Raw genomic sequence first — 27,176 nt, forward strand, 5'->3', positions numbered from 1 at the left:
AATGTCAGCTTCCAAGAATCTTTCTTCTGCTTGTCTATCTGGCTGCCATAGCGACATGGGGGGGAGAGGATAAATTGGGCTTTGTGGAGGGGGGGAAGAGTGCTGGAGGCTTGACAGGGTGAACTGTAACATTTGGGAAAACTTTATTGTTTATGCTTATTGCTTACTGCACAGCCACAGCATCTTATCTATCCAGGCCAAGGTCAATGGCCAGATGTCTGAAACACCACCTGAAGATGCCCCACATGACATTATACACATCTCAGATTGGATGGCCGGTTTGAACTATGGTGGGTGGGAACGTTGCCATAACTTTGTATATGTGATTTTCGCGCCTAATGCCTCAGATCTTGAATTCTTTTGATGCTACCACTTGATTTCCAGTAAAAGTCCTTTTCTCTATAACAATGGAGTCTAATGGTTTCTTTCTTGGATTCTGAACGGAGCCTCACCTGACTGGGAAGCTGAATGCTGGGAAGAAATCTCAACCACTACCCAGCCCAAAACTGGCTCCATATGTCCCATTGAGGACATCGAAGCTGTCCTCGAAAGTTCCACGAATTCCCAATGGTCTATTGGCGTAGGAAAAAGGGATAGCTGGGATGGAAAAACCACGGGGGGAGATGACTCTCACCCACAGTAGCCATAAGTCTGGGTGGAAGCCCTCCCCTTGGGGTAAAATTCAACAGAGACCCCCAGAAACGAGTTCTTCCTGGCTCAAGTCCTCACCTATATGCAAAAGTACGGGCAGAATTTCCCAATCCAGGGGGCAAGAGCGCGAGTCGTCACTCTAGCCCTAGAAGGGGAAGTAGCCAGGTGGATTATGACCCTCCACCACGCCGATGCTCCAGAGCTGCAAAACTTCGATTGATTCAAGACAGCCCTACGCCACCGCTTCAAAGACCCCCTCACCGATTGCAAAGTCCACAGCTGTATTAGAGTCGCAAACCCCTCCAAACCCTGAGGAAGGAACTCCGACACCCCGAGAAGACCTGAGCCAGTCCAGAAGACGACCTGCTGGTAAGCGACCCAATCAAACTGCTCAACCCACCCCTGTTTATCCCCAGCCGAGGGAAAGGGGAGGAAGTAGCAGCATTACTGGACTCAGGGTGCACCAGATGCCTAATCAGCCCACCCTGGTAGGGAGATTGGGAATTCATGTAAGGAAAATGAAAACCCCCATGACTTTCTGCCAGCTAGACAGCACTGAAGTGTGTGTGGGGGGGGGGAGCCAGCCATCTTTGCCACAGAACCATTACAAATAGAGCTGGGGGCCATAGTGAGACCCTCATGTTCATAGTAGCCCCAGGAATGGAATGGCCACTAGTCCTAGGGCTCACATGGTGTTAAGGTCTTGGGACTTAAGAGCCGACCAGCAGTGAATAGCTGCCAGATGTGGCTGATGAAATAAGGATGAATCAGCATAGCATGGGTATTGCTCTTTTAAGACTAAGAGCGGGTCCACAGAAATTTTACCCCATTAAGAGGTGTTTATATAAGACAGCTGTTATAGAAGGCGTGTCCTCTCTCCTTGAGTCCAGTATTCATTGCAGAATAACTCTGTGCACAGTAGCACTGGTTTCACCCCATTCCAGGTAGCCACAGGACAAGAGTTACCCACTACAGAATCTGACATCCCCTCTCTTAAGGAGTGGATAAACAATTTACAAACCACTTGGCCAGTGGTCAGACTAACCTTACAAGAGGCTAGAGCAACTTCTAAAGTTCAAGCTGACAAAAATGCACTGAACTAAACTGTTCAAGGTTGGGGACCACAAAGTTCTTACAATCACTACAACCTTCTAAGAAACTGGGACCAAAATTCATTGGCCTACTTCCCATCACCAGAATCATTAACCCTGTCACTGTGAAACTCCTACTTCCTAAGACACTTAGACAGGTTCATCCAGTATTGCACTGCAGCTCAAACCAGAAATCACTTCAAAGATCAGGCCCACTTTACCTACACCTCCAACCCCACTATGATGGAAGGGGAACAACACTTTGAAATTAAAGTTATCCTTGACTCAAGTACTCGCCATGGCTCCACACAATATTTAGTACCATGGAAACACCTACCCTCCTCCAAAAACGAATGGGTAGCCAAAAAAAAAAAAAAAAAAATGTCAAAGCCCCCACACTATTACGGAAATTCCACCTGAAATACCCTCACAAACCATCCTAATTCTTACTGTATTGTATGATTTACATGTCTGATATTAATACATATCTGATATTAATACAATTGAGAAAGTCCAGAAATATTTTATAAGAAGAATCCTCCACTCCTCTCCTCGTAGCAGAATACCTTATGCCACCAGACTTGAAATTTTAGACCTAGACAACCTAGAACTATGCCGCTTTCGGTTCGATCTTAGTATATAAAATTATATATTGCAAATGTCCTACCTATCAATGAATACTTCAGCTTTAACCAAAATACAAGAGCACAAAATAGATACAAACTAAAGATAAACCGCACCAAACTTGATTGCAGGAAATACAACTTCAGCAACAGAGTAGTCAATGTCTGGAATACTCTACCTGACTCTGTGGTTTCTTCCCCAAACCTCAAAATCTTCAACATTAGACTGTCTACTATTGACCTCACCCCTTTCCTAAGAGATCTGTAGGGGGCGTGCATAAGCGCACCAAAACATGCCTACCATCCCTGTCCTATTGTTTCTTTTTTTTCTTATTCGTATCCATTTCATGTATTTGTAACCATGTTTATACTTATACCTGTTATCTAATAATTGTTTGACAAAATAAATAAATAAAAATAAATGTATGTCTTTCCAGGTGGATTTTCCATTTTTCTAAGGGGGGCAATATGTCAGATCCATGTATCTGCCATTCTTTGGTGGAAGAAAGGGGGTTGGATCTGTTACATTTGGTTCCTTTTCCTGTCTATGTATCCTAAGTATCCTATTTCTTGCCTTGCCTTTTTGTATAACTTTTCACCCGATTTATAACCGTTGCTTGGCACCTCGAATGCCTGGAAAATTCTCACCTGAGAAACTCTTATCTGTTTCTCAGAGAGGCCGATACAACATCTTTACATCTCTGCGGCTTTGGTGGAATCCACATCGGACTGTTGGCAGGGGTCTGTAACTTCCTTTATCCTAGTTGTATACCCTATGGGACCTCAGAGCCTGCTTTGAATTCTGACTTGCTTTCACCCCTTTTCAATAAAGGTTCCATTTGAAATACAGTGGAACCTCGGTTCGCGACCATAATCTATTCCAGGACTACAGTCGCAACCTGATTTGGTCGTGACTGGAAGCATGACTGTCTGCGCATGCGCAGACCAAAAAAAAGAAAGGTGCTGAAGGGAAAATCGCTGCAGCAATTTTTGGGTTTGCTTGGTCGCCACCCAAAGATCTGTTTGCGACCAGAAGCAAAACAGAAACAAAAATTCTGGTTGTCACCCAATTTGGTTACGAACAGAAGCGTTCGTGACCCGAGGTTCCACCGTACAATGTTTTTAAGAGTCTATACTTGTTCGAAAGGGAGGAGAAGCCGGTCCTTACATAACCATTAGTTGAGAAGATTCCTGTTTATAGGCTTTTTAGTAATAAATCAGTTTAATTAGGTGTGGACCTAATTTCGTGTTTCTCATTATGCATGTTTTCTAAGATTTCAAAACAAGTGTTAAGATATTTAAAACTTAATAGCTGGAGCAGTGAAGGTTTGACAATAAGAACACACAGCTAATTGGTTAAAAATTGGCCACTGCATGAGGGAATCTCAGTTGTAATTAGTTGCTGTGAGAGTAAAGGGGAGTTTTCTTATTTCCTGCTTTTTTGCCCTATGTGCCCTGTATGTTCTCTATGGTTTACTTGATGATGTTCCTACTGTGTTGATTTGCCTGATGATGCTCCTGTTTGCCTTTCTTTTACTGTAAATACTTATATAAAACTGCAAGTTCTTGTCAGCGTCTCTGACTCCATTTGGACACTGGTTGTGCAATTCCCTGACAGGTTATGGGCCCTGAAGAGCTCATAAATTTTCTCTGAGGTAAAAGTTTCTTTTGTGAACCTGTGGGAGATTGAGGATTGGCCTGTAATGACAACACAATGTTACAGGAATTTGAGAAGGATTTTCTGTGGCTCGTCTTAAAGAGATGTATTATCTTTCATGGAGCCTAAACATGGAGACGTTTCTGTGGAGAGAGGATTTGTGGACAGTTGTAAGCAATCCTCCAGCAGATCTCAATAAGGAAGGGCAAAGACTTTTGGAAGAAGAACAGAAAAAACTAGAAAGAAGCAATAGTCATTTGCAATTCAATCAGAAAGGAACTGCATTCCAGAGAGAGAAAAAGGTGGGAGAGAAAGTCTGTATTGTAAAACACTGCTTCGCATGTGGATCTACTTGGCATACACGGAGAAATTGTCCTGTAAGAAGATTCAAGCAGAGAGGTGGAGCTGACGTTGCAGTGGTACGATGGACTGCCTCAGAGCTGCTGATATCCCAACAGCTGGTGGTCCCAATTGGACCTAAATCACCTTGGAGGGGTGAGAATCAAGAAAAGAATACTCTGTAGATACCAGGGACACCATAAAGTCCCTGGTAGATCCAGAGAGGAGCTCTTCAGCCAGCTGGAAAGGAAAGCGGCCATTGTGAGCCTCTACAGAGCCAGGGCAGTTGCCGACAGAAAGAAGAAAAGGAAAGAGTGATTGTACTGGGTGAGAATAAATATTTTTTTAAAATAATTAAAGAAAGTGCCCCCTGGGAAGAGCATGGTGAAGAGAAGTACCAAAATAAAGGTGGAGGTGGGTAACACCCCCGGAAGAAAGCGGCAAGGAAAGTGGTTCCAGTGCAGATTGAGAAAGGAAATCATTAACTAAGAGTTTGTGAAAGAACAATAACTGTAAAACCAGGCTGAAAATACTGGATTTAATGGACTAACTGAGGGGAACAAGATGAGACATAGGGATTTATCTTATTTCCTACTTTCTATACTATTTTACTTTTTTGCATTTAATTATTAATTTTGAAGAATTCTGTATAATAAGGGACTGTTACAGTAAAGAGAAAAGAGAAAAGAGAAAGCAGTGCAACAGTTCCACCTAAAGGTGAAAGGAGAATAAGAAGGTAGAAGGAGAAGTGGATGACCTTGATGGCATGGGAGTAAGATTAGAATACATTCTTTATAGTCAGAGAGTGAAACACTAAGAACTTTTGTCTTAAACAGTGTAACTCTTGGAAACTTTTGAAAGTATAAGACCAAACTCCCTTTCTCCTGAACTGCTTTGATATTCCTTGGGAAACACCTGCAAGCTTGCACTGCAGAAACTGTTGCTGGGGAAACAATTGCTGACTGAACTTTGAAAGAGGTGATTTTACATGGGACAAAACTGAATAATTGAAAATTTATTTTTGCTTTCTCATTTATTGTTTGGTTTTATCTCTTACTTTCACTTTTTGTTTCCCCTTTTTCCTATTTTATATTAATATACTTTACAATAATATTACATAGTATTTTTTGGGTTAACATTTTTATACTTTACATTAATATACTTTTTTTACATAGTTGTGGAAATTTTTTTTTCTAATTTTTCAACTTTTGATTTTTTTAATTCAAATTTTATTCTTTTAATTTTTTAATATTTTTTCCTATTCTTTTTTATTCTTCACTTTTTTACCTTTTCACTTGCTTTTGATTTTTTGCTAGATTATTGTTCTACCCTACTTTATTTTAGTGATATCACATTCACTTCACTTTATTGTAATTTTATTTTTTTCTCTTTTTAAAAAACATTATTATCAACACGCTCTGGATTAAGGTACAGAACAACCTGAAGAATGGAACGTGGGAGAGGGCAGAGCAACCTCTCTTGTGGATTATTTGTTTTTTCCTTCCTTTTTCCTTCCCTTTGGACCATCATAAGAGATAACAAAATAAATATTTCGAGATTAAGAAAATAACAGCATCAGCCTCATTCTCGGCCTCTTCCTCTGAGGCCTCCAGCCTGGCAGGACAAAGAACCCTGGATGCCATATTGCCGCAGGAGAAGGCAGCTTTAGATCAAAAAGCGGAGATCAAAATGATATTACAAGCAGCACAAGAACAAATAGGGAGAGTTGAAGAGAAAGTAGGGGATGTAGAAGGGAAGGTAGGGAATGCAGAAGAAAAAGTGGAGAATATTCAGCAATTGATGATAAAAAATGAGGAACGTATGAAAAAAATAGAGGAGAGAGCAGACATAACAGAAAAAAAAAAAGTAGAAGAGATAGACTATAGGTTGACATTAGCAGACCAAAGCAAGGAGAGGATAATTATCTCATTGGAGGTGTATCATGCTGACTATTATTTAAGATTTCAAAACAATGAGGAAGAAAAGGGGGAAAACTTAGCAGAAATAATGGCAGATTTGCTGGCAGGGGCCTTGGAGGTGACTAAAGAAAAAGTGATGGCTGATATAGATGAAACATTTAGAATACAAACTAGATATGCACTGAGGAATAAGGTACCAAGAGAGGTGCACGTTAGATTTTCAAAGGAAGCTAAAAGAACAGAAAGCGAGAGATGAGCCACTGAATTACAAAGGGAAAGAAATAAGTTTTGAAACAAATACTTTGAAAATGCAAATAAACCAGGAAGGTGGCTAGATTGAAAAAAGAGAAGGAACAAAAACGGATTTCTCAACTAATAGATGACAAAGGGAATCTTTGCCACAGAAATGAAGATAAAAAAGGAATAGTACAAAAATATTATGGGAAGTTATATGAACAAGAAGAAGTTGAAGAAGGAGAAATGAAAGAATACTTAAAAAGAGAAGAATTTCCCAAAATACCAGAGGAAGTTAAATTAATGCTAGAGGAAAGAATTACAATGACGGAACTGACAGAAGCAATTAAAAGACAAAACAATGGGAAAGCACCAGGACCGGATGGTGCAGGACTCTCGGAGCAACATAATGTTGGAGGTGTTGAATGAAGTACTGATAGAGGCAAAAATGCCCAATTCCTAGATGGAGGTGTACATTACTCTTATACTGAAAGAAGACTCTGATTTACAACAGATTAAAAACTATAGACCAATATCACTGTTAAACTCAGACTATAAAATATTTGCTTCAATAATGGCAGAGAGATTTAAGAGATTCTTAAATAAATTTATACACCCAGATCAAAATGGCTTCTTACCTAAGAGACAAATAAAAAATATGAGAATAATACTGAACACTACTATGAGGTGCACCCAGAAAAGCAGATGGCATTTATTTTTTTAGATGCACAGGGAGCATTTGACAATGTGAACTGGCAGTTTATGTTGACACAAATGGAAGAAATTGATTTTGGGGAAAGGTTTATTAAAATGATTAAGACAATATATTATAAACAATATGCAAAGGTGATAGTAAATGGAGGACTGACTGAAAAAATTAATATTAAATAGGGAACAAGACAAGGGTGTCCCTTGTTGCCATTACTATTTGTACTATTAGAAGTGCTAAACAGCAATATTAAGGAAAGATAAGGAAATAAAAGGGATGGAAACAAGAAAGGGAGAATATAAATTGCAGGCATTTGCAGATGATTTGGTTTTTATACTAGAAGAACCATTAGAAACAGGACTTAAACTGATAAATAAGAAAGAGGAATATGGAAAAGTGGCAGGAATAAATAAAGGGAAAACTAAAATATTGGTAAAAAATATGACAGAGAAGCAGAAAAGAGAGTTAATAGAGAGATTAGATATTCAGATTACAAAGAAAATAAAATACTTGGAGATTCAGTTAACGGCTAGATGTGGAACGATCAAGGAAGATAACTATTATAAACTGAAACAACAAATCAAGACAGACCTGGAAAGATGGACTAATATGCAGCTATCATTAATAGGAAGAATCGCAACAATTAAGATGAATATATTACCAGAAGTGTTGTATCTGTTTCAAACAATTCCGATAAAATTGGAGAAAAAATACTTTGATGATATTAACAGAATAGTATTGAAATATATATGGCAAGGGAAGAAAGCAAGAATTAATCTTAAAATGTTACAGGAAGCAAGAATCAGAGGAGGGTTTGGGCAAACTAACTGGGAAATATATTACCAGGCCACAGTACTAACTTGGATGAAAGAATGGATTATGTTAAGAAATACAAGATTGTTGACATTGGAGGGAGATGATTTGCAATTGGGTTGCCATTCATTTCTGTGGTATGGGGGAAGTAAAATACATTGTTATTTTTGTAGGAATGCTTTATTGTTAATAAATGCTTTATTGTTAATAAAGCATTAGGAATGCTTTATTGTTAGTATGGGAAAAAATAGAGAACATTATTTGAAAATTCCAGTCTGGTTATCAACGATGGAAGCACATACACATCCAAATATCGATAAAATGGGAAATATTGTTAGATATAAGGATATAAAGGGTGAGCTCAAATCTAAACAAGAATTGTATATGAACAAGGGGTTGATATGCAGTGGTATTCATATATACAAATACAATCAAGATATGAAAAAGACACTAAAGTTGAAGGTATCTATAAGGAGTTGACAGAACTGGATAAAATATTAACAGGAACGGAAGATAAGCTGATTAAAAAATAGTACTGCTTTTTATTAGGTATCAAATTAGAAGAACAACAAGTAAAGGAAACAATGATAGCATGGATGAAAAGTTTTGGGTATACTATAGAATTAGATAAATGGCATAAATTATGGGAAAGAAATGATAAATTAACAATATCGACAGCATATAAAGAAAACTTGTATAAGATGTTTTATAGGTGACACCTTGCACCAGCAAAACTGGCAAAGATGTTTATAGACAAATCAGCCAAATGCTGGAAGTGCCACAGACACTTGGAATATATTACATATGTGGTGGACATGCGTAGAAGCTAAAAGATATTGGACAAAAGTACACACATGGTTGGAAAAAATGATAAAGCAACATATAGATTTGAAACCTGAAATATTTTTATTAGGGATGGTACCTTAATGTTAACAGCAAAGCAGAAATATATTTAATTATTCATGTTTTAACAGCAGCTAAGATTGTATTTGTTCAGAATTGGAAAAGCGATAAAATACCAGCAGAGGGAAAAGTGATTGAGAAAATATTTGAATGTGCAGAGATGAATAGATTAACACTGGCAATTAAAGAAAAAGAAGAAACTAAATATTATATGGTATGGGGTTTATTTTACCAATGGTTGGAAAATAAAACAAGCTAAAATTGAGTAGATGAATATATAAGGAAATAAGTTAAGAATGTTATAAAGATAATAGATATAAAGAGATAATGATTTATAAAGAAAATGTGATTACTGTTATATTAAGAAAATATATTAATTATAATTGTTAGCACAAGACATATGTACCCAGTCGACACACCATATGAATGAAAGATTGAATTACTGTAAATATTCAAAAAATTAAAAATTTGGATTAAAAAAAAAAAAGAAGATTCAAGCAGGAGAAAGCACAGAAAGAGAAGAAAAAAAACCTCACAGATTTCTCTGAAGGCAAACAACAAAAACAACAAAGACATTTAGTTGTTGGACAGTTGAGCATATTGCAAATAACCCGAAACTTTTTTCCAGTCTGGGACCAGTTGTCCAGGAATATGTAAGCCTAGCAAATGGTAATCATTCTTCTGTACAAGGGCAAGGAACAGAACATGTATTGGTAAATCATTTGATAAGGTTTTATGTGTACCAGATTTAGATCGCAATTTGCTGAGTATATCTTGCTTAGGCAATGAAGGGTATGAGTTAATTTTTGCACGGGTTCATGCACGGACATAAAGAATAATAGGGTGTGTGCACAAGGTTTGAAACTGAACTATTTATATGTTTTGAACCACAAGGAAACTGGTTGCAGTGCACAGACAATCTTTTCTAATGAACCAAAGCATAATGAATGTGCACATTTATTATACAGAAGGCCGAATCATGCAAGCTTTAAAATATGGCAGAAAGTGCAAAACGGCCCGTTTTTGGCCTCCTGAGGCCTCCGCACATTCTGATTTTGGCCTCCTTAGCCTCCAGTACCACCCTGCTGCTCCCGAGGCCTCCGTGCGTCCTGTTTTTGGCCACCTCAGCCTCTAGAATCATTCTGCCGCCCAAAAAATGGCCTGTTTTTGGCCTCCCGAGGCCTCCGTGCATCCCATTTTTGGCCTCGGCGTCCATTACCACTCTGTCACCCAAAAATGGCCCCATTTTTGGCCTCTTGAGGCCTTCGTGCATTTCATTTTTGGCCTCCTTGGCCTCCAGTACCACTCTGCTGCACCAAAACGGGCCTATTTTTGGCCTCCGAGACCTCCAGAATCATTCTGCTGCCCCAAAACAGGCCTGTTTTTGGTCTCCCGGGGTCTCAGTGCGTCCCGTTTTTGGCCTCCTTGGCCTCCAGAACCAATCTGCCACCCAAAACCAATTTGAGGGCCCCTAGTATAACCCATAGAACAACCAACCCCTGGATCTTCTGGATCAGACACGAGGAGTGGGTCTCTGAGCTCCCATGCTGTGTTCTCCCTATTGGAGGGCTCTGAAAGGAGCTAAAGCCACCCTGTAGGGGTGGTGAAGAAAAGAGGGGTGCCATGTAGTTTGGGGAGAGCAGCAACTCTCCTGCTGGACTCAGGGCTTCTTCCCTCTACAAAAAGAGGCAGCCATCATAGCTGCCACGAAGTTAGGATAGCCGAGGCAACAAACAAATGTGCAGGAATGGTGCAGATGAACAGTGATTAGAGCTGGGTGAGAATATTCCTTTTTATTTAAAGAAAAAAATCCAGGAAAAGAGACTCTTAGAACTATCTTTTAAAGTGGTGAAGTACCATAGAGAGAAAAATCCTAGACCTGAAAGAAAATGTTCTTCCTGAGACATCAACAAACACATGTTAAATGCAAAACCCTCCTGAGGCTTCCTGAGACATCAACAAACACATGTTAAATGCAAAACCCTCTTTTTTTAGTTCAACAGCTGTGAATTATCATCATTCACAGCCCGTAATGAGTCTCAACAAGTAGTAGTCCCATGGAAATCTGCTAAATAGTCTCATGGAAGTCTACCAAAGTTCTTTGGGAGAAGTCTGATAAGAACACACCTTTACCCTACTTGAAGTACTGCCAATGACTAAAGTACCAATTAGTCTTTCAAAACCAAATGGAGCACAAATTCACCACAGAGCTTTCAGGTTGACCAGAGTGAACAATGTTGCTTCCTGCAAAGGTTCCTGTCCCTTTCCATTTCCTTTATATCTTATGGGAGGGGCAATCATCTCCAAGCCTTACTCCCGAGTCGCTCCTTTTTATTTTTATTTTTATTTTATTTTATCTTATTTTATTTATTTTATTATTTTATTTTATTTATTTATTTGTCAAGCGATTATAAGATAACAGGTATAAGTATAAACATAGTTATGAATACATGAAATGGATACATATAAGAAAAATAAAAAGAAACAACAGGAGGGACGGTAGGCACGTTGATGCACTTATGCACACTCCCTACAGACCTCTTAGGACCTTTTGTCTTAACTGCTCTTGCCTTCTGGCAGCTCTGTGCACACATGCACTGGGAACAGGCTCCTCTTGCTCCTCTGCCTCACTGCTGTCAGGTTCTGGAGGCTCCGGAGTCAGCACATAACTCCCAGATGGCCCTGGCCCCATCTCTGTATAGGATGCAGGACCATCGTCCAAGTCCTCCCTGGACTCCCGGACTTGCCCATGTTCTTCCCCACTGTCTGATTCTGCTTCTGTCTCTGCAGGCTGCCGGAAGACCACAACAGAAAAGGAACCTTGGGAGAAAAGCTAAAGACCTTTTAAAACACAGAAAATTGGACTTTTAAATTGGTCAGGCATTGTTTTGGAAGGCATTATAAAATGCTGGACTATCTACTTGAATCTATTTGAATAGTTGACTTTGCTTCCATAAATTTAATTAAATTTGGATTAATTAAAATTACAAGACTTGAAACAATGCTGAAACCTAACTGAGGGAGCCATCTACTAGTGAATGGAATATACCAGACCCCTACAAGTTTAGAAATACCTTTTGACAAGAGAAATAAACAACATTCATATGGAGGACTGTGGTAACACTTACTGTTCTATAACTACTTACTGTATGATTACTGGAGACTCTATTATGAGAATAAGGAAGACTTTTAAGTAAAGCAAAGTGATCTTTGTCTTGCAGAAGCTTCCTGGACTATTTAAATCAGTGATTCCCAAAGTGGGCCGTACCGCCCCCTGGGGGGCGGTGGGATGACTTAGGGAGGTGATAAGAGGCAAGGGAGCGAGGCAAGGAGGTGACAGAGGAGTGAAGGTGGGCCCCTCGTAGCGCGCAATTCAGGGAGGGAAAGAGAAAGGAAGAAAAGGGATAGACAAAGAAAGAGGTGGAGATGGAAGGAAGGGACAGAAAGAAAAAGAAAAAAAAAAAAGAAAGAAAGAAAGAAAGAAAGAAAGAAAGAAAGAAAGAAAGAAAGAAAGAAAGAAAGTGTGGTAATATATTTTATTAATCATTTTATCATTTTCTGTAAGGCCTTTGTATAACTAGCAGTAAGTCTAGGAAGATGTGGGCATTCTTGGTGGGGGTAGGAGTATCTTTGCTCAGAGTGCCTCATTCTGTTTTGATTCTGCCAGTTTAGAAGGAATAGGAAAATGGGTGAAAGTTCAAGGTACAAGATACACAGTTGTGCTTTCTCATGGGACTTTCCAAACTTTCCCATGAGACTTTCCGTGGCTGAATGATCTCACCCTAGCAAGGTAACATCTGGGACTTTCCAAGATTGTGTGTTCTCATGCTGGTGAAGTAATCTCCTGTTGAGGTCATTGTTTTCTGAATATGCATACTGTATATTTTGCTTGTGTTTTTCTCAATAAATACTGCTACCTGAGTTCTCTCAGGGTTGGCATTTTCTCAGAGACAGTTCCCTGTGTCTCATTTCAATGTCAAACCACCATAAATGGTGACCCCGACGTGATAGCTTGGAAAGCTATACGTTTCCCGCATCCTATACTCATCGTCGCGGACGTCGACTGGGCCCTCATCTTCTTCGCTGACGAAGATAGATTCTTTTCGTGAGTATGGGGGAGATCTCTCGAAGGCTCAGAAAGAGCACATCAGGGAATTGAGAGGGATCATTGGGAATAGTTTTGGGTTTGGAATTGGCAGTAGGGGTTGTGCTGTAGGAAAGAAAGAAATTGAGGACTTACTACAGTATGTTTGGAAAAATATTAAGTCATATCCGGAGGGAGGTAGTATTAAAGTAGAGTCCTGGAAAAGATAGGGAAATTTTTGCACGAGGAACCTCGTGCCCCTTCTTCAATTTTGTTAACCTGGAGGGTGATAATGGATGCATTAGCTACTTATGAACAACCGCTCCTAGCACCCCCGAAGAAGGTTTGCCGCTTTACCATGCGGTACGTTTGTTGCCGCCGACGGCACCTCCAGATAAATCTGGGGACTGTCCGGCGCTAGCAATACTTTGTCAGAGGATAAGAGTTTACCTTTAAGGGTTCAGGTGAATGCAGTTACTGCAGCTATTCAAGAAGCAAAGAATAGAGGGGAATTATCAGGAGATGATTTGGTGGAGTTTGGAGTAGAAGTTCAACTTAATCCAGTAGAAATTGTCATGGATGCTGCATTAAATCCGCAGCGGGAGTGGAAGCCTTTACAGCTCAGAATTTTGAGGGAAGTTAAGCAAGCAGCAAAAAGAATATGGTGTTAGAACGCCATATACTCAGGCATTGTTAGAAGCAGTTGGTTATGGAAATAAAATGATTCCGGCTGACTGGAAAGCTCTGTTGAATATGATTTTAACTCCAGCTCAATATTTGGTGTTAGATCAGAAATGGAGACAGCTGGCAGTCCAGAGGGGAACAGCAAATGTTACCCCAGATCAGCTTTACGGAGCTGGTAATTTTACAACAGTGGAACAACAGAGAGATGGTATGCCTGAGGAAGGGTTCATTCTTCTCCCACAAATAATTTTTCAAGCCATAGGGTCTCTCCCTGACGGCGAAGGTGGTGAGAAGACCTTTACTAACATCAAACAAGGGAACAATGAACCCTATGAAAATTTCATTAGCAGACTGAAATTGGCTATAGAAAGACAAATTGATAATCAATTCGCCCAGAAAGAGTTGCTTTTTAAGTTAGCAGTAGAACAAGCTAACACAGATTGCAAAAGATTTTAAATCCACTGGTAGCAAGTGGAGAGCGAGAAATCGCGGATTTGATTAATGCATGTAGAAAGGTAGGGAGTCAGTCTTTTAACATGGAAACTTTAGCTCTGGCTTTACAAACAGGACATGCTCAGAAGGGGAATTGTTTCAATTGTGGGAAGCCTGGACATTTTAAAGCGCAATGTCGGGCTCCTGGAGGGGTCAAAGTCAGCAGAATAAGAGATCAATGGGACAGGGTGTTCGTCCTAAATCAGTGTGTCCAAAATGTAAGAAAGGATACCATTGGGCATATCAGATGCTCCTACAGTTTTTACTGATGGAGGGAAAGTTTTTGGTGCTTGTGTTTGGAAAGATAAATCTGGAATTTGGCATACAAAAGTGACTTCAGAGCAGAAGTCTGCCCAGCAGGCAGAACTTGCTGCTGTAGTTTTGGCTTTTCAAAATTTTCACAATCAGGATTTTAATTTAATAGTGGATTCATTGTATGTGTATAATTTGTTACCCTTTGTAGCAGGTTCTTATTTGTCTCCTGGAATATCACCTGATATTTTAAGATTGCTTTTGTTGTTACAAGGATGTTTGGAGCAGCGTGTGAATGTGTGTTTTGTTGCTCACATGCCACGCTCAAGACCATGTTGACTAAATTAAATAAAAAGGAGGGAAGCTCCTGGGGCTTCCGCGATTCAAGATCAATTAAATCTAGCTTTATATACTTTAAATTTTTAAATTTGTCTGGTAACCCCCTGCGGCGCGCCAGCAGGCATTTTTCTTCTCCTTCTACAGATGCGGTGAGACCTCGGGTGTTGGTGCGGTTCCTTCCAGATCCGGCATGGGTTCCTGCTGAGCTGATAACGTGGGGACGTGGTTATGCAGCAGTTGAACATCTTGGTCAAATTCGTTGGGTTCCTGGTCGGTGTGTTCGGCCTGATCATTCGCAGGCACCTGTGAAGGAAGTTTCGGAGGAGCAGGATGGCGCATCTGTGGTTCCTGATCCTGTTGATTCTGCCTAATCTGTCCTGGGCTGCTCGGGTGTGGAGAGAGCAGCGACAGCATGTTCAGCGTGCCGGAGATTTGGGCGATGATTTGTGGACAGATAATAATTACATTAAAGATTTGCGCACAACTGCCAAAAACTTGAACATCACCAATTGTTGGTTGTGTATGCACCTTCCTGGGAGAGTGGGAGAAGGACTAACATTGCATGGAGTGCCTTTTGAGGAAAAAGATTTAATAAAGAATGCAACCTGGAGAAAACAGTTGTCTTGTGCTACAACAGAGCAATTCCAGATCCTAGCCATGGGAGGTAATCTATGGACACAAATTTCTCGAGGTCTTATCCCGCCTTTGGGAATTGCTATGAACTATAGAGATATTCATATTTTAAATAATTTTACTGTTGCTATGTTTAATGATACTATAAAGAATATTAAGATGATTAATGTAGAAATGTCTGAAATTCGTACAGTTACTTTGCAAAATCGATATGCTTTAGATATTATGTTAGCTGCTCAAGGAGGAGTTTGTGCTTTAATTCATTCGCATTGTTGTGTTTTTATACATAATTATGAGCCAAACATTACAAAGACTGTTCAGGACATGGAAGATCGTATTGCTCAGCATCAATCTGGAGCCGATGGGTTTAATGCATCATTCTGGGACAGTCTGTGGTCCTGGCTTCCTGATGGATCATGGTTTCGCTCCTTATTGCAAGGGGTTGTTATTATTATTGCTATATGTATCTTATTATGTTGTTTTATTCAATGTATTCCTAATCTATTACAAATGTGTACCTCAGTCTTCCGGCGTGAGGGATCAGGTCATGAGGGAACTGTGTACTATGCCACTAAAACACCCCCTATCTTTGAATAAATAAAAAGGAGGGAATGTGGTAATATATTTTATTAATCATTTTATCATTTTCTGTAAGGCCTTTGTATAACTAGCAGTAAGTCTAGGAAGATGTGGGCATTCTTGGTGGGGGTAGGAGTATCTTTGCTCAGAGTGCCTCATTCTGTTTTGATTCTGCCAGTTTAGAAGGAATAGGAAAATGGGTGAAAGTTCAAGGTACAAGATACACAGTTGTGCTTTCTCATGGGACTTTCCAAACTTTCCCATGAGACTTTCCGTGGCTGAATGATCTCACCCTAGCAAGGTAACATCTGGGACTTTCCAAGATTGTGTGTTCTCATGCTGGTGAAGTAATCTCCTGTTGAGGTCATTGTTTTCTGAATATGCATACTGTATATTTTGCTTGTGTTTTTTCTCAATAAATACTGCTACCTGAGTTCTCTCAGGGTTGGCATTTTTCTCAGAGACAGTTCCCTGTGTCTCATTTCAATGTCAAACCACCATAGAAAGAAAGAAAGAAAGAAAGAAAGAAAGAAAGAGGGAGGGAGGGAGGGAGGAGAAAGTGAATGAGATATCTAGTCCAACTATTATGATTATAATTATTGATATTTGTATCAAATTGTATTATACCACACTGTTCATGTATTGACATTGATATTTAAAAATAAAAATAAAAATAAAACATAAAAAAGAAGAACCAACCCCTATACTTCAGCAGAGAATGGAGTTACTGAATACAGGAATGGTGTGTTACAGACTATGAATGATGCACTGGTAGCAGATACAGAAATGACTAAACTATATTGGGCTGAGGTAATTTTAACTCCTAATTATTTGATCAATAGACTATGGAGCTTAGCAGTTGATTGAAACTCCATATTATATGTTGTATGGAAAACAACCAATTTTAGCACATTTAAGAATCTTTGACTGCAGAGCATTGGTGCACGTTCCCAAAACAATTAGAAAGAAAATAGAGCCAAAGACAAGGATATTGAAATTTATAGGTTATCAGTCAGGATCAAAGGCATATAGGTTTACAGATGGACACAAAAATGCATTATTTCACATTCTGCAAATTTTTCAAAACATGAGAATTAGGAAAAAGTATATGCCAATACTGATATTTTAATGCCTGTTACGTCAGAGGTCTCCAGTGGGTGAGCACTCACACAGGCACATAGAACAAATATCCAGGATAATGTTTAGAAAGTGAGATCCCAGTGAAACATGAATAGTTTATTCCAGGGAGGTCTGAAAGAGCAAACAAGATGTTCCTCCAGAGGGATTCAAAGTTGATGAGGTGAAGATATGTGGTATTTTTTGTGGGCCTCGAAATGAATTTGCCTATGGCAGAACAAATAAATGTAAAGTATCTAGGAGAAATAAAGAACTATTTAGAAACAGAAATAAAGAAACTTTAAGGAGGGTATGTTCTAAGTCAAAATAAGAAAATATACTTATTGTTGAAGGATTTGAAGTGTTGGATATTGAAGTGAAAGGAGCTATACCAGTGTTTGAAGATAGCACAGCATGTACACAGATGGAAACAGGTAAGAGAGTAATAAACCAGAAGCAAACATGTTGATATAAAGTATTGTAATGTCAGAGAAGCAGTGAAAGAAAATGTAATAGACCTAATTTATTGTCCATCAGAAGATCATTTGCTTGATCTCATGACAAAACCATTGGGTGTACAGAAACACAAGGATCTTGTGAAACAATTTGGTTTAAATGCTGTCCAGCTATAAATTGGAGGGGTGTTAAGATACTTAAAATTTAATAGCTGGAGCAGTGAAAGGTTGGACAATGACTAAGAACACACACTTATAATTTGTTAAAGAGAGCTAACTGGTTAAAGAGAGCTGGCCACTGCATGAGGGAATCTGAGCTGCAATTAGTTGCTGTGAGAGTAATGGAGTTTTGTTGTTTCCCGCCTTTTTGCCCTGTGATTTACCTGATGATGTTCCTGCTGTATTGATTTACCTGACTATGCTGCTGTTTGCCTCTCTTTTTTACTGTAAATATATTTATTTATATAAAATCACAAGTTCTTGTCAGCATCTCCGACTCCATTTGGACACCGGCTGTGCAATTCCCTGACAACAAGGGATTGAAAAATTCTTATATTTACTAATCTTAAACATTAAGCTGTTAACCTCACTGATCAAAATGCCAAGTCAGGATGCATAGGACTCTGATTCATAATGTGGTGTCATGTATTGTGATGGGTTTACCCATGTGCACTGTTAGGTGAGGTGCACTGGCTTGTAGTTTCTTTCAGGATGCAAGGTGCTGGTCATCACATAAAGTTCTGTGTGTCACAGAGCCAGATTATTTCCAGGACTGCCTTTCCTAAGGACATCTACCCATCCTAACATATCATATAGTATGAACATGTTCTGAATCCCTTCCTTTAACCATTACCATCTTATGGGTATTAAGCAGTGTGCCTTTTCCATAGCTATCCCTGCCTTGCAGAACACTCTACCAGTTGAAATTTGGCAGGCCTCTACCAACCTAGCCTTCTGAATTGCACTGAAGACCTGATTTCCCCCCAAGTGACACAGACGAACACAATACAGAAGCCTGATGATGGCAGATGAGATTCTGCCGAAACGTTGCTACAACTTTAAAAGCACAACTATAATGACGTGGGAAAATACCCGAACAAAGCTGAATACCATACATACATACATATATATATATGGTATTCAGCTTTGTTCGGGTATTTTCCCACGTCATTATAGTTGTGCTTTTAAAGTTGTAGCAACGTTTTAAACAAGTGCTTTTAAACAATATATATATATATAATTTTTTAAATAGTACATTTATATTTAATATAAAAAATAAAAATTTTATATTAAATATATTACTTTTTAAAAAAATTCATATTAGTGGTCTTCAGGATTTAAAAGAATGAGTTTGATGGTCCCTGAGGTTCAAAAGGCTGGAGGCTCCTGCTCTAAAATGTAATCTTGTAACAAGGTGGTATCAAAGCACTTGTTTAAAAATTAAGATTTTATTTTTCTTTCCCCTTACTATTTTTCCCTAAAGTGCTTTTCCCCATTTCTTCAAAATTTCTGGAAATGTTATTTTCTTTTCTAAGCTGCTTTTCTCTTTGGGCATACTGGCCATGCTGCAAAAGTTGCAGTCTCAACATATCTAAAAAGCAGCATATTGGGAAAGATTCAAAATAATCATTTTTACTAGACCCTAAAATAGATGTGGTTCCAAGCAGCTGTTGCTACAGCTTCATAAAAGGGATCAAATATACTTACTCTAGATCTATATTGCTGTATTGCATATTTCACCGGAAATTTTCGCTACTTTCACAGTAACAAATATTGAAATTAAAAATAGTATAAAATGATTTAAGAATGGAAGACGAGTTAAACATTTAAATAGAGATGCGAAGAAATGTGTGTTGCTCTCAGCATTTACTCCATTGCACCACAAAAGTTAATAGATGTTCACAAGCAGTAACACTGGAGGTAGTCGTGACTCTATCCATTCATTATTGAATAGCATTCCAAAATAAAGTCATGACAAAGCAAATTACAGTGAAAATACAACCTTATACTTCCTAAAATAAACACTTATTAGGACAGTGAAACAAGCTAACCTCGCGAAGCATTCCTATATATTCTCAATCCAATGAATGTGTGATTTTGATTTGACAACAAAAAAACAAAAAATAGCAAAAGCAATTAAACCCTTTTTGTAGTAAAAGTAAGTGCCAGATTTATTTTAGAAATTTAAATCAGTGTAATAAATTTGCTATTTATTTTATCTTAAACTATGTTGTGTGAATCAGTTAAAACTTTGAGTCAAATTGTTTGGCAAAGTTAATTTGGAGGAAAAAAAATCCCTCACAAATATTCATAAAAGTAAACAAAGTGTGGCTTACTTGTTCAATTTCCTTTGTCTTTTGAGCAATTGCCTTTGAGCGACTAATATGATGGTTGTCTTCAAATAATTCATTGCTGTCTGTTACACTGGCACCTGTTTCTTCATGGTGTTTTATATATAACGGATCCGAGGATGTGGCCTTTAAAAATGAAGAATAATTTTATGTGGCTAAAATGGATTATATGAAATATTGTTAAATTTAATAATTGCCATTAGTTATCTGATTCTTGTATTTCAAGCAATCCTCACCGTTTACATTAGAAAATCAAATGTATTCTACGTGTGAAATATGTATGTATACTTACATTAAACTAGATACCAAAATATATTACAAATCATTGGGTAAACGGTACATAACTCAGATCTGATGTGTTGTGAGAGCAACCAGATGTATTACACTGGAAAGTTTGGCCTAGTGATTAAACACCAGTCTCTAAACTGGAAGACCAAGACTTCTAGTCCCACCTTAGCCACTAAAGTTAACTGGGTGACCTTGGACCACTCTCTCTCTCTCTCTCTCTCTGAGCCCAATTTATCTCACAGGGTTGCTCTTGAGGGGAAACCAGGAGGAAAAAGTATTAGCTGTGTTTGCTGCCATTAGTTATTTATAAAAATAATAAAGATGGGACATAAATAAATACATTTTAAGATACTATCTTTCAGAGTTTAAACATGCATAAAGCAAAGAATACAAATTAAGTGAAATCAAATTATACTGAGGAATACATACAGTTTTAGTAATATAGTTACTGTGGAAGAAGAATGAGAAATTTGAAAAGAACATGAGGTCCATATTGCATATTCTGGCCAAGGCAGCACTGTTTATTTTATTTCAGCAGCTGCTTGTTTTCCTACGATTCACATTATTTTATCATTATGTGGCCCACAGAGTATAAAATGCCCAAGTCTGGACTACAGACTTGCACAATTTAAGTTGATAACTATAGAATTATCAAATTTAGTAATATGGTGAGGTTAGCAATTAGGAAACATCATCCATTCAACATATGTATATTACTCATTATTTTTCTGTTCAACCTATTTCACATAATTGCAAGCCCAGTACTGAAAGAACTGAGCTACAGGAGGAAAGGCAGAATATAAATGAATGAATAAAATAAATGACCATGTACAAATGTTTATTAGCGTTATTTTTACTCACATCATACTCTGAAATTTCAGGTGCACTGCTTGTCTCTACTTTCTCTGCCTTTTCAGTTGCCCATCGACTTGCAGCCTCTGCAAGCTCCTTTTCTGATAATCTGCTGCTTTTGTCTAAAGTCTGATAAAAAAAATCCCAAAGTGTAAATGAAGTTGTATACAATAAGATAGAAACATTTTAGTGAATAGTTCAAGAATCATTAAGCAGACTCAAATGTATTACCGCAGCAAGAGCTATGTACCGAATAAAGAACGTTTAAATCCTTCCTCCAGCAGAACTTCTCAACAATAGATCTTCTGCAGAAAAGTGATAAACTTTCCAAAATAAACTAAGGACACAGGTGTACCAAGGTACAGAAGAGACTAACTGAAAATCCCATTGCACTTCAGCTTAATGTAACACTTAAAAACATTCTCCATTCAAATTATTTTTACTGCTAAAGATTTAGAACAATTTAGATAATAAGCTTACTTTTGCAGGTGATCTTGCTGTAGCTCCTGAAGGAGATGCGTCTCTTGAAGTCTTCAAACTCTGAGTCGAAGATCTCTCTTTATGCAAAGAGGATACAAAGATATGAGCAGAAAAAACATTTTAGCCTGTATGGTTAGACTGAAAATCTTACAAAACTAAGATTCTATGTGTTGAATATGGATTAGACTAGTGGATCTCAAAATATTTTGGTCTGAACAGCTCTCTAACGTTCTTAATGATTGAGGCTTATCTTTTTTAAGTGATTGAAAGAGTATGTGCAGCAATATCTGCTGCATCAAAAATTTTTAAAAAATGTTAAAAATATTTGACTTGGTGGACCGTTTGAAAGATTTTGGGGATCACCAGATTTCCCAGACCACACTTCGAGATCCACTGGGTTAGACCAATATTTTTCAACCTACAGTATGCAAACCAGCGGTATGATAAATAAAGGTGTTTTTATTTTTTATTTTGCTAGTATATAATTACTAGGAAATGGGAATTCTCCTGATAATTAAGATTTATCTCCTTTTCACTTTGTGATCAGCATGAAGTTTGATATATTTGGCATTTTATATACAATATCAATTGAACAGCTTGAATAAACCTCTGCCTTTTCATTTAGACTTAAGAGTACAATAATCTAGATCAGGGGTGTCAAACTGGTGGCCCACGGGCCAGATGCGTCTTACACACAGACCACATCCATCCCAAAGGGAAAAAGAAAATATATCACAAAACGTCATGTGACAGTGAAGCAATTATGTACAAACTGAATTCAAATAAAGCTGTCACAAAGTTCTAATATAACTTTGCTTTGAGAGTCATATTATTTCATTGCTTTAGTATTTTCCTAAATAAAATCAAGGGACTACATTGTATTACCTCTAGGAGCAATTTCACTATGGATCATAAAAACATCTTCACATAATTCTTATTATATTCCTAGTTCAAGACAGATGCAGAGACTGCTTCCTAGATATCCAGGGACAGAACTACTGCTCAAGAGATTTTACACTTGTGTGTAACATCCATACATCCTTTAAGTGGGCAATTATTTTCATCAATTAATATTTCCTTCTGTTTTCCCAGCATCATATCTCCTCCATCATCCAGATGACTTTACCCATTTTCTTGGAAACCAAGAAGTAGCAGGGATAAAGAAGAATGTATATAGTGAAAGCATGCTTCCATGTTCATATAGATAAGGACTCTTTGGATACCATCAACATGCTTACAGGGATATCCTTAAATTATTAAACCTGTGGCTTGAAAATATGTAGTGACATACACAATAAGGAAATAATAAGGAAATGTGAAATTCTGGGTCAGATAAAATTTTAAAGGCCTCACTTACTTTGTAAACAAAGATATAATATTAAAAAATCTCAATGAAATGAGAATTTGCAATAAAATATTGCATACCAACAAAATGTGTGTACTGAAATGAAATGACAAGATAAAATAATGAAATTACTTGCTTTTCTTCTCCTCCTTCCCACTCCCTTTGTGTCTTCTTTTCCTGTCTGTCGTGTCTTTTTAAGATTAAAGGGTTTTCCTGTTTGCTTACTATGCAAAATTGCTACTTGAAATATTCTTTCACCTGAGAAAATGTAAAATTACATGGTGCCAAGGACTGATTTTTTTCCGGTTTTAAGTATTGTAGATTTTGTTTGTAAGGATAGCCGTTCCAGCCCATGGCTTTGGGTGTTCTTTTTTGAATGGTTAATCCTACATTACCTTGCAGGGAGATATTTATTTTATGTAAAGATGACATACTTCTGCTATGCTGGGACTGATGGAAGGTGTAGGCTTTGCTTCTGTCAGGTGAATAACTTCTGCTGCTGACACTGGAGCCAGATCTGCTGTGAGGAGATTCTTTCCGGCCAATCGGTGATTCTCTGAAGTAAGGGGAATCCCTTTTATGTGGGGAGCGATCTCTTGCATACTGAGGATATATAGGTTTCCGTCGTACGCCATCTCTTTAGAAATCATTGCAATAAACAAATAAAAACATTCATTTATTCAGCAAGAGATCCAAGTAAAGACCAATCTTCTTCTGAATCTTAGAGAAGGTTCTCAATTCTCTAACTGACAAGGGAGAAATACAATGAAAATCAGGATTTTTGTAATTAAAAAAAAATCACTCGAACAAGGAAAATTATCAACTAAGTGTATAATGGAAAGTATTACAGGGTAGGAGGCAAGTTCTAATTTTGAGCAGTCACAAAAATAATTCATTGCTAATTCATTTTAGGAATCTGGAAAAAATTTTAAATATATTTTTACATTTTTAAATATTTTCCCATAAAGAAAAAAGGACTCTAAAGATATTTATGACTTAAATCTTTTTTATATTTTCTTGGACTGTAGAAACAATTGTCTAAACCAGGGGTGTCCAACCTTGGCAACTTTAAGCCTGGAGGACTTCAACTCCCAGAATTTCCCAGCCAGCTTAGCTGGCTGGGGAATTCTGGGAGTTGAAGTCCTCCAGGCTTAAAGTTGCCAAGGTTGGACACCCCTGGTCTAAACCCATTTACTAAACAATAACAAGCAAAACATTTCCTGACCCATCTCTATATTTTTCTCAATCATTATGTTTTACCTTTATGGAAGTCATTGTTCAGGGAAAAAATATGAGGTTTCCTTTGTTCACACTATTTCATACTTTTATATAACGACCAATTGAAATCTAATGAAAACAAAATTCTACTCACTAGAAAACTAACTAGCCAAAGTTAACATTGCCTCTGACCAATCAAAGCACAATATACTAGGGAAAAATACATAAGAATAATAAACAAAACTTCAAACTGAAGAGATACTCATAAAGTTAAGTGGGATATAGCATCTATGCTATATCTTTCAAATGACAATGGTTCTCAGGATTCATTAGCCCGCTTTTTTGGCAACCATCTGTCACTGAAGACTTCAATTTGCTGGACTCTCCTGGGTGCCTATATTCAAATCTCAGAGTACCGGTTAATTTAAATGTTCACAAACTGTTTCCATTTTTTTATTCTAGAGACTTCAGAACTTTATGCAGCTAAATTGAAAAACAATACCTATAATCAGTTGGCCGACTTTCAGAATGTTCTTCTCTTGACCATCTATATCCTGGATCATCCTACAATGGAATATTTCAGCATAAAGAAAAAATTAGTTTCAAGAAGCTAATAGCAATAAGATACTGTGAAACACCACTGAAAAAAATAGTTTTTATAATTTCTTCAAAAAATATCGATTAAAAGAAATTTAACATGCCATTAAAATGTATTTAATGTACGAGGGCTATCCACAAAATAGATTATGTTTTCGTCTGTAGCAAGAAGGGGCAGAGCTAGCGCGGCCATCTTTGGTCTGTGCGTCCGCCGCTCAATCTGAATCTAGTCGTGCTAGTGGGAGGTTCGTATTGTTGCCCGTTATTTCACAGCAAACGTTTGAAATGTGTGCTGCAATTGAAAATCCCGCGAGTTGTGAGGTGCGATCAGTGATAAGGTTTTTGTTGGCAAAAAACCATAAACCCACACAAGCAAATCGCACTCGAGAAGTCCTGAATGCTTTCAAGTGAGATTTTGCCTCATCCGCCCTACAGCCCGATCTTGCACCAGGCGGCTGAATTTTATGACAATGGAATTACAAAGCTTGTTCACCGCTATGATAAGTGCCTCAATTTGTTCGGTGAATATGTTGAAAAGTAGTATTTAAGTGTCACTTTCAAGTGTATATAATAAAAATTTTTCCCTACACTTTGTTTTTTTTCTATCGCAAAACATAATCTATTTTGTGAATAGCCCTCGTATTTTAAGGGAAACAGAAATATCAACTGAACAAATATTAAATGCAAAAATAAGAGGCTGATTCATCATATTGTACAAGAAATAGCCAATATATCATTAAAACAGACTGGTAATTGCTAGGTATCCAATGTTGTTATTTGCCTTCAGACAATATTTGTGAATGAATTCTCTTCCTCTTCTGAAGCCCATTGCTCCTTCTCATGTTTTCTCCAGAGAGATGGAAGCTTTAAGCATATTTCAAAAGCACAATTGATTTAGTACAGTATGTTCATAGAGTTACAGTATAACATTTAAACATCCAAATTATTTTTAAGTGCTATTAATGTAACACAGGGCTGTACCTAACAATTGTGGAACATTTAACTTCCAGCCACATATTCATCAGGAAAGGGAAACTCACAATTCTATGTGGTAGTCCACTTCTTCGTTCGTGGGCAAAACCTCGACCTTCACCATAGTCTCTATAGCCTACATGAGCATGGCCATATTCATATCTATTATAGCCTTCTTCACCAGATCTTTCTGGAAGTGATGGTTTCTTGGATGCAAAACTGACTACTCGATGGTAGTCATCCTAAAATTATATACAGTGCCAATCATTAAAAATTATAAATAATAAAAATAATCTCAAAGATTAACATGGATATTGAAGTTTCAATAAAGCCAGAAAATACATTAGAAATCAATGTTTCTTATTTTAGTTCATGCCTCTTGTTAAAGAGCAGATGAAGTAGAACTTAATAAGATTCAAAATATGTATTTAACTGAACAATAATGATACTAGGCTCATAAAAAATGAACAAATACTTGAACTAATTGTTTTTCTACAAATTTAGTATCAACCACCATATTATAAAATCTTTACCATTATTTGAAAATTGTTTATAAAATTTTAAATTACCTAGCTGTAACTGTTTGGACCTAACTAAATAGGATTAAAAAAATAATAATAGCATATATGGAAAAAAATAATGGCACATAAAAACAAAAAATCTTTTCCTGTACAAAATAAACATTGCTATTGGCATCATCCTGAATAAACATAGACTTTCTAGTGGAATACAAAGAATGGTGGTACAAATTTGAGACTGCTCTCTGAGCTATCCAATGAAATAAATAAGAAAATCTGCCTTTGAATAGAGGAAATGATTAGTTTATGCAGTTTTTAAAAATCGAACCAAAAATAAGGCACAGGCCAGGGCTTGTAACAACCACCTCCCTGTTTTCTCTGTTCCTCTCCAGACCCTCAGGGAACCTGTATTTGTCCAGCTTAGGGATACTTAATTTTACACTGTGCAGTATTATTTTGAGACAGCTGGAAAGATTGCCTTGGAGAAAGGAAGCTTGCTTAAAAAAAAGCAAAGCAAAGCAAAGCAAAGCAAAAAAAAAGCCAAACTCAACTCATCTACATTAGAATCCAACAAATAACCCATGGATAGGCAAGAGATTCCAATTAATAATTTTCTGGTAAAGACAATTAGGTCAGTTTGTCCCGTCTTAGCCATTAAAGTCAACTGGATGACTTTGAGCCAGTCACTCTCAGCCCAACCCATCTCACAGGGTTGTTATTTTGGGGAAAATAGGAGGAAAGTATGTGTTGGATATGATCGCTGTCTTAAGTTATTTGTAAAAATAATGAAGGCGGGATACAAATAAACAAACAATTACCACAGTGGATGAGGAGAAGCAAAGTGAGCCAGGCCGCATCATCATCATCATGGGTGGAATTAGGATTTCTGTTACTTCTCAAATTTTAAAAGGAACTTTTGTGTATGTGTGAGAAATGGTGGGAGAGGGGGATGCTATACCGATTTTTATCCACTGATATGGAA

At 37.6% G+C, this 27,176-nt stretch overlaps 1 protein-coding gene across 3 annotated transcripts in view; it reads right to left on the reverse strand.

Annotated features, from left to right (window-relative positions):
- Positions 1-27,176, reverse strand: part of PPHLN1 (periphilin 1) — a 45,581-nt gene that overhangs the window by 3,478 nt on the left and 14,927 nt on the right. For 2 of the 3 annotated variants that reach the window (XM_087969269.1, XM_026669123.2), the window contains 6 exons: positions 25,745-25,918; positions 24,610-24,671; positions 23,324-23,526; positions 21,545-21,621; positions 21,074-21,193; positions 19,910-20,050 (listed from right to left, as the gene is read on the reverse strand). In XM_087969269.1, coding sequence (XP_087825395.1) covers positions 19,910-20,050; positions 21,074-21,193; positions 21,545-21,621; positions 23,324-23,526; positions 24,610-24,671; positions 25,745-25,918 — 777 coding nt within the window. Of the gene's footprint in view, positions 1-11,476; positions 11,781-19,909; positions 20,051-21,073; positions 21,194-21,544; positions 21,622-23,323; positions 23,527-24,609; positions 24,672-25,744; positions 25,919-27,176 lie in introns of those variants that run through there. The other variant, XM_087969268.1, reaches the window with a different exon arrangement.

The sequence above is a fragment of the Notechis scutatus genome, chromosome 6, assembly GCF_049901735.1.
Source record: "Notechis scutatus isolate UNSWTSFEM ecotype Mainland chromosome 6, rNotScu1.2, whole genome shotgun sequence".
Taxonomy (NCBI): Eukaryota; Metazoa; Chordata; class Lepidosauria; order Squamata; family Elapidae; genus Notechis; species Notechis scutatus.